Below are 10915 nucleotides of genomic sequence, written 5' to 3'. Positions count from 1 at the left end.
CATCACGTGCTCCGCTTCCTCCAAATCAAGCGTAGACATACAGTTGAGAGAGAATCAGAGGATCAAATTCTAGAGATTGAACCGCATCGCATCAAATCAACAAAAATACAACATCAACCCAAGTTCAAGTCCACGAATTAAATTTCTCCGGAAATCTCGTGCGAACAAATTGGCACGCCCAGTGGGACCATCTCTACCTCTCATCTCTCTCTCATCATCTAGATCTACAAGCAAATCAATGGCATCAAAGAAAGCTGCATCCAAATCTTCAGCTGCAAGCGACACCTACACGGGACCTATCACCCGTAGTCGTTCCAAGGGGATCATCCAAGGGCAAGACCAAGGTTCCGCCATCGCGCAGAGCATCCTGAAGCAATTGATGGAATCTCCTAAAGCTGGAATTGTCATCAAGGAAAATCCTCTATATAATGATTATGATTCTGCCTCTAGCAGGTCACTGAAAGAAGCACACCCAGATGTGATGTCCGTCATGATGGCTGATGTAGCAGTCGAGACTGCCATGGCGGAGATGGAGAGAAAAATTAATCTCCTGATGAAGGTTGTTGATGAACGAGACCACGAAATTGCAGCTTTAAAGGAGCAGATGCAGACTCGTGAAACTGCTGAATCGAGTCAAACTCCTGTCGTTAAAGTTGATGACAAAGGGAAGAACGTGGTACAAGAAAATCAGCCACAACAACAATCAACTTCTGTGGCTTCTCTCTCGGTTCAACAATTACAAGATATGATCACAAGCTCCATCAGAGCACAATATGGAGGCCCATCTCAGACTTCTTTCATGTACTCTAAACCATACACCAAAAGAATCGACAACTTGAGAATGCCGCTTGGATATCAGCCTCCAAAATTCCAGCAGTTTGACGGAAAGGGCAATCCAAAACAGCACGTTGCTCACTTCGTCGAAACATGTGAGAATGCAGGATCAAGAGGAGATCAACTAGTCAGACAATTTGTTCGAAGCTTGAAAGGAAATGCTTTTGAATGGTATACTGATCTGGAGCCAGAAAGCATTGAGAGTTGGGAACAACTAGAAAAGGAGTTTCTCAATCGCTTCTACAGCACCAGGCGTACTGTAAGCATGATGGAGCTTACAAATACGAAACAAAGAAAGGGAGAACCAGTCATCGACTACATCAATAGATGGAGAGCTCTAAGTCTTGACTGTAAAGATCGGCTCACCGAACTGTCGGCTGTAGAAATGTGCACCCAAGGCATGCACTGGGGACTCCTCTACATTTTGCAGGGAATAAAGCCCCGCACATTTGAAGAACTGGCAACTCGAGCTCATGATATGGAGTTGAGCATCGCCAGTAGAGGAACTAAAGATTTTCTTGTTCCTGAAGTAAAGAAAGATAAGAAAGAGATGAAAGGTGCTGAAAAGATAGTGAAAAGCACCTCGAAAGAATCTATGGTCGTAAACACAACCCCGCTGAAATTCTCCAAAGGAAAGGAAGCGAGGGTTGAAAAGAAGGATGATGGAAGCGAAAGGCGACGTCTGACTTTAAAAGAAAGGCAGGAAAAAGTTTACCCATTTCCTGATTCAGATATCGCTGACATGCTAGAGCAACTACTAGAGAAGCAGCTGATCCAGCTGCCAGAATGTAAACGACCTGAGCAAGCAGGAAAGGTAGATGATCCCAATTACTGCAAGTATCATCGGGTCATCAGTCATCCAGTAGAGAAATGCTTCGTGCTGAAGGAGCTAATTCTAAGGTTGGCTCGTGAGAAAAGGATTGAGCTAGATTTGGAGGAAGTAGCTCAAACAAACCACGCTGAAGTGACGATAATGTCTGAGGCTTCTTCGTCGAGATTGATTTTTGAGCAAAGGAAAAGCTTGGTCCAGTTCGGGACCTTTGAGCCTATAGTTGTCCAATTCTTTCAGGAAATCTCATACGAGGATCCTCAAGGAGAGAAAAGACCAATCGAAGAAGACGATGAAGGGTGGATAGTGGTGACCCACCGAAAGAAAAGACAGTCGATCCCGACCCAAAGAGAGTCTCGCTCTTACCAAAACTATAGAAGAGGAAATAAGACTCAAAAGAATAAGAAAAAGAAGAAGACTCATAAGCTTAAGCTCGTACATAATGAAGACATGAATTTCTCTCGACCTCAACGCTTAGTGACCTTGGCAGACTTCCTTCCAAAAAGCTTCCTTTGTGATCATCAGGATGAAGACCCAGAAGTCGTTGCGTGTCATGCTATCAACACAACGGAGGAAGAAATAATCCCTCCAAGATCACTAGAAGGAGAGGGAGTATCAAAAGACCTTTCAAGGTTTAATGTAGAGGATCTATTATCACTTCCTCAAGAGACCAAAACCATCCTTATTGATGCATTGCTAAATTCAAGAGCATCAAGTTCGAGTACTCCGACTATGACATATGAGAGTGGTTCTTATTGTATGTCTATAGACTTCTCAGATGAGGATTTGTTGTTGGGATCTAAACTTCATAATAGACCTTTGTATGTTTCTGGATACGTTCGAGAACAGAGAGTCGATCGAATCCTCATTGATAATGGCTCAGCTGTCAACATAATGCCAAAGTCGACTATGTGGCAATTAGGCATCTTGATGGACGAGCTCTCAAATAGCAAGCTAGTAATTCAAGGTTTTAACCAAGGTAGCCAAAGAGCAATAGGCATGATACGGTTAGAACTCATAATTGGCGACCTAAAGGCCAGTGCATTGTTTCATGTCATAGACTCAAGGACTACTTACAAGTTGTTACTAGGGCGTCCTTGGATTCATGGAAACGGAGTAGTAACTTCAACACTGCATCAGTGCTTCAAATTTTATCAGGACGGTGTAAAGAAGGTTGAAGCCGACTCTAATCCATTCTCAGAAGCTGAGTCTCACTTCGCAGATGCAAAGTTTTATTCAAAGAATAATAATATTTTAGAAGTTTTGCCTGCAGAAACCCCTCTTACAAAAGGAGAAGATAATTCACAACTGAAATCACTCGCAACCACAGAACCACATGAAAGTGCGAGAACCTTTAACTCTGGAAAGGGTGAAGCATACACTAGCAGCACAAAGGGTATGATCTTGAAGGATGAAAATGCTGCAAACACACCAGTTTTGCGTTATGTCCCTCTGTCAAGGCGCAAGAAAGGCGAATCACCATTCATGGAGTCTCCAAAAGGTTTGAAAGTTGGTGACATCGAAATCATAAAAGAAAGCTTCACTACACCACTAACTAAGATAGCGAAGCAGAGGTAAAGGTAGATCTGGTGGAAGCAAACTTGCCCCAAAGGCGAACGAAAGACGGATTCGACCCCAAGGCTTACAAATTGATGGCGAAAGCAGGTTATGACTTCACAGCTCACACCGAGTTTAAAAGCTTGGAAATTCATGACCGACCTGAGCTCTCCTCAACTCAAAAGAAGCTTCTACGGGAAGGACATTCTATACCCGTGTCGAGAAAAGGACTCGGATACAAGTCGCCAGAACCGATCCGTATAACTAAAAAGGGGAAGGAAAAAGTGGTTGACATCAATCATATAACTATAGAGGAGGATGACAATACTGACGTAAAAGAAGGTGATAATCAGAGAATCTCAGTATTTGATCGAATTAGACCATCTGTTGCACGTCCCGTAGTATTTGAAAGGCTAAGCATGACAGAGGCAGAAAGAGAAAGGCTCCAGTCAGTACCAAACCTTGAGAGACATTCGGTCTTTCGAAGGCTAACTACGACTCCCATAAAGGAAGAAAGCACATGCCATGCCTTGACAACTACAAGACCATCAGCCTTTGAAAGGCTAGGTGTGTCTAAAAAGAAAAATGTACAAGCACCCCGTGCTCCGATTTTTAATCATCTCGGGGATAAAGGATCACACGACAACATTGATTCCAACATAGATACAAAGAAGAAGGAACCAATGTCTCGTGTGAAAGTTTGGCGTCGAATTAAGCATACAGATGTCGATAATTATCGTAGTAAGAAGTTTCCTTGCGAGACAAAGGAAAATGGAGAAATTCATAGCAACGTTCCTTCTCGCATGAAAAGAAAAACTTTTGTTACTCTCAATACAAGTCAAGGTTCGTTAAAGGTAAAAAGACATGATGTTATACTAACGAATCCTGAAAAAGAAGGGTCGGAACAAGGGGAATGTGAAACTTCATGTCATCACATCACCATTATTGAGGAATCAGAGACTGGAACTCATGAAGAAGACGCAGAAAATGCCCCACAAAGTTTAGAGGATGGTGGCCAATCTACTGTAGACGAGCTAAAAGAGGTGAACCTTGGTACAATAGAGGAACCACGTCCGACTTTCATTAGTGCGTCCCTCTCTAATGAAGAGGTGGATAAATATATGAGTTTGCTCACCGAATACAGGGACATCTTTGCGTGGTCGTACAAGGAGATGCCCAGGACTTGACCCAAAAGTAGCAGTCCATCATCTTGCAATTAAACCTGGATATCGACCGATTAAACAAGCACAACGACGTTTTCGACCGGAGCTTATCCCTCAAATCGAGGTGGAAGTCAACAAGTTGATCGAAGCAGGATTCATTCGCGAGGTCAAATATCCAACGTGGATAGCAAACATTGTCCCTGTTAGAAAAAAAAATGGACAACTTCGCGTTTGTGTAGACTTTCGCGATCTGAATAATGCATGCCCTAAAGATGATTTTCCCTTGCCCATCACCGAAATCATGGTTGATGCAACTACTGGACACGAGGCGTTGTCGTTTATGGATGGGTCGTCTGGATATAATCAAATACGGATGGCCCTCTCAGATGAAGAAATGACAGCTTTCAGAACTCCAAAGGGAATATACTGTTACAAGGTGATGCCCTTTGGATTGAAAAATGCCGGCGCTACTTATCAACGTGCCATGCAGAAAGTGTTTGATGATATGTTGCACAGGTATGTTGAATGTTATGTTGATGATCTTGTAGTCAAAACAAAGAGACGACAAGACCATTTGAAGGATCTAAAAGTCGTGTTTGATCGCTTGCGAAAATATCAGCTAAGGATGAACCCTCTCAAGTGTGCGTTTGGTGTAACTTCAGGAAAATTTCTTGGCTTCATTGTAAGGCATCGAGGGATCGAAATAGACCAGTCCAAGATTGATGCCATTCAGAAGATGTCAAGACCTAAAAGTTTGCATGACCTAAGAAGTCTCCAAGGACGACTGGCTTACATCCGAAGGTTCATCTCTAACTTGGCCGGTCGGTGTCAACCTTTTCAAAAGTTGATGAGAAAAGGAGAAAATTTTGTGTGGGATGAAGCTTGTCAGAACGCTTTTGATAGCATAAAGAAATACTTGCTTACTCCCCCAGTGCTGGGAGCTCCAGTACCTGACAAACCACTAATATTGTACATTGCTGCACAAGAAAGGTCCTTAGGAGCATTACTGGCACAAGAAGAGGTAAAGGGAAAGGAGCGTTCTCTCTACTATCTAAGCAGAACATTAATTGGGGCTGAAGTTAACTATTCTCCTATCGAAAAGATGTGTCTTGCACTTTTCTTTGCCATTGATAAGTTGAGGCATTATATGCAGGCCTTCACGGTTCATCTAGTGGCAAAAGCAGACCCTATAAAGTATGTTCTATCCAGGCCAATCATCGCTGGACGCTTAGCCAAATGGGCGGTTCTACTCCAACAATATGACATTGTCTATATTCCCCAAAAGGCGATAAAAGGACAAGCGCTAGCAGACTTTTTAGCAGACCACCCAATTCCTTCGGATTGGAAGTTATGTGATGACCTACCAGACGATGAGGTTTTCTTCACAGAAGTTATGGAACCTTGGACTATGTACTTCGATGGTGCAGCTCGAAGAAGTGGTGCGGGGGCAGGCATTGTCCTCATTTCTCCTGAGAAGCATATGTTGCCTTATAGCTTTGCACTTTCCGAATTGTGTTCAAACAATGTGGCTGAATATCAGGCTTTGATAATTGGCCTTCAAATAGCATTAGAAATCGGAGTGTCATTCATAGAGGTCTATGGTGATTCAAAATTGATAATCAATCAACTCTCGCTTCAATATGACGTGAAACATGAAGACTTGAAGCCATATTTTGCTTATGCTCGACAATTGATGGAAAAGTTTGATAATGTGATGTTAGAACATGTCCCTAGAGTAGAAAATAAGAGAGCGGATGCATTGGCAAATTTAGCCACGGCCTTGACCATGCCAGATGATGTAACTCTGAACATACCACTTTGTCAACGATGGATTATACCCCCAGTTAGGCCTGAATGTCAGGAAGTGAACATGGCAACATCCTATTTGATTGATGAAGAAGATTGGCGTCAACCCATCATAGAGTATCTTGAACATGGAAAGCTTCCAAAGGATTCTCGTCATAAAATTGAGATACGAAGAAGGGCAGCACACTTCATTTATTACAAGGGAACTTTATATCGCCGTTCTCTTGAAGGGCTCTTCCTTCGATGTCTCGGAAAGGAAGATTCGGTAAAAGCTCTAAAGGAAGTACATGCAGGTGTTTGTGGAGCACATCAATCGGGACCAAAGCTTCAATTCCAGCTAAGAAGAATGGGCTACTACTGGCCTAAGATGATCCAAGATTCAATAGACTATGTGAAGAAGTGTGAGCCTTGTCAATACCATGCAAACTTCATACACCAACCTCCAGAACCTCTTCATCCAACTGTGGCTTCTTGGCCTTTTGAGGCTTGGGGACTCGATCTGGTTGGCCCCATTACACCAAAATCATCAGCAGGACATTCTTATATCCTAGCAGCAACAGACTATTTTTCAAGGTGGGCTGAGGCCATTTCATTGAGAGAAGCCAAGAAGGAGAACGTGGCAGACTTTATTCGAACACACATCATCTATCGATACGGTATTCCACATCGAATCGTGACGGATAATGGAAAGCAATTCTCCAATAGTATGATGGACAAGTTATGTGAAAAATTCAAATTCAAGCAATATAAGTCATCCATGTACAACGCAGCTGCGAATGGACTAGCAGAAGCATTCAACAAAACATTGTGTAATCTTTTAAAGAAAATTGTCTCCAAGTCAAAGAGGGATTGGCAAGAAAAGATCGGCGAGGCATTATGGGCTTATCGGACGACTCATCGCACCCCTACAGGGGTTACACCATATTCGCTTGTTTACGGTGTGGAGGCTGTCCTTCCTCTCGAAAGGGAAATTCCGTCACTAAGAATGGCAGTACAAGAGGGATTGACTACCGAAGATAATGTGAAGTTACGTCTTCAAGAATTAGAAGCACTTGACGAAAAGCGATTAGAGGCTCAGCAAGCATTGGAATGTTATCAAGCGAGAATGTCCAAAGCTTTTGATAAACACGTTAAACCTCGCTCCTTTCAAGTCGGTGATCTAGTACTTGCCGTAAGGAGACCGATCATCACAACAAGGCATACAGGAAATAAGTTCACACCTAAATGGGATGGACCTTACATTGTTAAAGAAGTTTATACAAATGGCGCATACAAGATCGTTGATCAAGACGGACTACGAATTGGCCCAATCAATGGTAAATTTCTTAAAAAATTTTATGCTTAATTTTGTTAGGTAAAAAAAAAAAAAGTTGAACTACGTTATGACTTGATCCCTATATTATAAAGGGTACGTAGGCAGCTTAAGGAAAACCTTAAGCCCAGTCCAGCAAAAAAAAAAAAGTTGAACTACGTTATGACTTGATCCCTATATTATAAAGGGTACGTAGGCAGCTTAAGGAAAACCTTAAGCCCAGTCCAGCAAAAAAAAAAGTTGAACTACGTTATGACTTGATCCCTATATTATAAAGGGTACGTAGGCAGCTTAAGGAAAACCTTAAGCCCAGTCCAGCAAAAAAAAAGTTGAACTACGTTATGACGTGATCCCTATATTATAAAGGGTACGTAGGCAGCTTAAGGAAAACCTTAAGCCCAGTCCAGCAAAAAAAGTTGAACTACGTTATGACTTGATCCCTACATTATAAAGGGTACGTAGGCAACTTAAAGAAAACTTTAAGTTCAGTCCACCATTATAAAAAAAAAAAAAAAAACCTTGAACTACGTCGTGAGTTAATTCTTTTCTTCAAAGGGTGTTCATCTCTACTAAGGAATCATAACAAATTGGGGGCAAATCCCTAAATTCAAGATGTTCATCTTTAGTAACAATGAGATGAAATAAATTGAAGATGTACAAACTCCGTGCAAAGACTATGTACAAGTTGAGTGCATGTAAAAAGAAAAAAAAAAAGAATCTCAAAATCAAGCTCAAAGGCATCATTAATGATCCCTCAAATTCAAGCATAAAAGTTTCATTGATGATTCCTTATATTCAAGTTTGAAGGCTTCATCGATGCTGCAGCTCCAGCTCTTTGAGAGGATAACGATGGTACAACTTTGATAGGACGACGATCGGGCAGCTCTGCCTTCGCCTCTCCAAGATGAAAACGACAGTGTAACATCGTTTCTGCCTCTTGAAGAAGATGCATGCAATGCTAAAGCTTTAACCTCTGCTTCATCTTCAGCTTATTGCAACCGAAGAGGATTCATCTTCATCTTCTTCTAAGTTTTGCAATCGAAGATGATTCATCTTCATCTGCTCTAAGGTGTCGCAAGTGAGAGGATTCATCTTTGTCTTCCTCCATGTGTTACAACCGAGATGATTCATCTTCATCTTCACCTAGGAGTCGCAATCAAGAAGATTCATTTTCATCTTCTCTCAGGTGTAACAACCGAAGATGATTCATCTTCATCTGCTCTAAGGTGTCGCAAGTGAGAGGATTCATCTTTGTCTTCTCCTATGTGTTGCAACCGAGAGGATTCATCTTCATCTTCTCCTAAGAATTGCAACTGAGAAGATTCACCTTCATCTTCTTTCAGGTGTCGCAACCAAAGAAGATTCATCTTTATCTTCTTCCAGGTGCTGCAACCAAAGAGGATTCATCTTCATCTTCTTTCATATGACGTAGCCGGAAGGATTCACCTTCATCTTCTTCTAGGTGCTACAACCGAGAGGATTCATCTTCATCTTCTCATTGGAATTGCAACTGAGAAGATTCATCTTCATCTTCTCCTAAGAGTCGCAACCGAGAAGATTCACCTTCATCTTCTTTCAGGTGTCGCAACCAAAGAAGATTCATCTTCATCTTCTTTTAGGAGTTGCAACCAAAGAGAATTCATCTTCATCTTCTTTCATATGTCGTAGCCGGAAGGATTCACCTTCATCTTCTTCTAGGTGCTACAATCAAAGAGGATTCATCTTCATCTTCTCTTATATGTCATAGCTGAGAAGATTCATCTTCATCTTCTCCCAGGTGCTGCAATCGAAAATGATTCATCTTCTCTCATATGTCATAGCCGAGAGGATTCATCTTCATCTTCTCCCATATGTCATAGCCGAGAGGATTTATCTTCATCTTCTCCCAGGTGCTGCAATTGAATAGGATTCATCTTCATCTCCTCCCATATGTCATAGTCGAGAGGATTCATCTCCTTTCATATGTCATAGCCGAGAGGATTCATCTTCATCTTCTCTCATATGTCATAGCTGAGAGGATTCATCTTCATCTTCTTCCAAGTGCTGCAACTGAAGAGAATTCATCTTCATCTCCTCCCATATGTCATAGCCGAGAGGATTCATCTTCATCTTCTCCTATATGTCGTAGCTGAGAGTATTCATCTTTATCATCTAACAGGTGTCGCAACCCGGCCGATGGAATTCATTTTCATCAGCTCTAAGGTGTCGCAAGCTAGATGATTCATCTTCATCTTCTCCCTAGTACCACAACCAAGAAAGAAAGAAAAAAAAAAAGGGAGAAGCAAGAAGAAGAAAGAAGAAAATGATGAAGAAGAAAGAAGAGAAGAAAGAAAAAAAAAAAAAAAAAGCAAAAAGAAAGAAGAAAAAGAAAAAAAAAAACAAAAAAAAAAAAAAAAAAAAAACAAAAGAAAGAAGAAGAAGAAGAAAACAAAAAAGAAAGAAGCAAAAGAAGAAAAAACAAAAAGAAAGAAGAATAAGAAGAAGAAGAAAAAAAAAACGAAGAAGCTCAATTGGTGATAACGAAGATCGAAGCCCGACGATGACAGAGTCGATCTCTCCTACTAGGGCGATAGATCTGACGGCAAAAGCCCGATCGTCCCTAGAAGAAGCTCAACAAAGTCATTTCTGCAAACGAAGATTGAAGCCCGACGATGACAGAGTCGATCTCTCCTACTAGGGCGATAGATCTGACGGCAAAAGCCCGATCGTCCCTAGAAGAAGCTCAACAAAGTCATTTCTGCAAACGAAGATTGAAGCCCGACGATGACAGAGTCGATCTCTCCTACTAGGGCGATAGATCTGACGGCAAAAGCCCGATCGTCCCTAGAAGAAGCTCAACAAAGTCATTTCTGCAAACGAAGATTGAAGCCCGACGATGACAGAGTCGATCTCTCCTACTAGGGCGATAGATCTGACGGCAAAAGCCCGATCGTCCCTAGAAGAAGCTCAACAAAGTCATTTCTGCAAACGAAGATCGAAGCCCGACGATGACAGAGTCGATCTCTCCTACTAGGGCGATAGATCTGACGGCAAAAGCCCGATCGTCCCTAGAAGAAGCTCAACAAAGTCATTTCTGCAAACGAAGATTGAAGCCCGACGATGACAGAGTCGATCTCTCCAACTAGGGCGATAGATCTGACGGCAAAAGCCCGATCGTCCCTAGAAGAAGCTCAACAAAGTCATTTCTGCAAACGAAGATCGAAGCCCGACGATGACAGAGTCGATCTCTCCTACTAGGGCGATAGATCTGACGGCAGAAGCCCGATCGTCCCTAGAAGAAGCTCGACAAAGTCATTCCTGCAAAAAAAAAAAAAAAAAACAAAACAAAAACAAAAAAAAAAACAAACAAAAAAACAAACAAAACAAAACAGAATAAAAAAAAACACACACAAAAAAAAGAGAAAAAAAAAGAGA

At 41.7% G+C, this 10915-nt stretch overlaps 1 protein-coding gene across 1 annotated transcript; it reads left to right on the top strand.

The window, feature by feature from the left end:
• Positions 1–3315: 3315 nt before the first annotated feature.
• On the top strand, positions 3316–7558 carry LOC116402136. The gene is made up of 2 exons (XM_031881192.1): positions 3316–4273; positions 4365–7558. Exons 1-2 carry the CDS (start codon positions 3316–3318, stop codon positions 7532–7534), a joined length of 4128 nt encoding a protein of 1375 aa, XP_031737052.1. The 3' UTR covers positions 7535–7558.
• Positions 7559–10915: the final 3357 nt, after the last annotated feature.

This window comes from Cucumis sativus, chromosome 2, assembly GCF_000004075.3.
Source record: "Cucumis sativus cultivar 9930 chromosome 2, Cucumber_9930_V3, whole genome shotgun sequence".
Taxonomy (NCBI): Eukaryota; Viridiplantae; Streptophyta; class Magnoliopsida; order Cucurbitales; family Cucurbitaceae; genus Cucumis; species Cucumis sativus.
The sequence above is the reverse complement of the archived record's forward strand: the minus strand, read 5'-3'. Positions and strand labels throughout refer to the sequence as shown.

Excerpts from the sequence above, each read along its gene's own strand:
- LOC116402136 (XM_031881192.1), top strand. The coding sequence starts at position 3,316 with ATGGCGAAAGCAGGTTATGACTTCACAGCTCACACCGAGTTTAAAAGC. Across the intron at positions 4,274-4,364 it reads GCTAAAAGAGGTGAACCTTG|GGACATCTTTGCGTGGTCGT; the intron begins GTACAATAGAGG and ends CACCGAATACAG.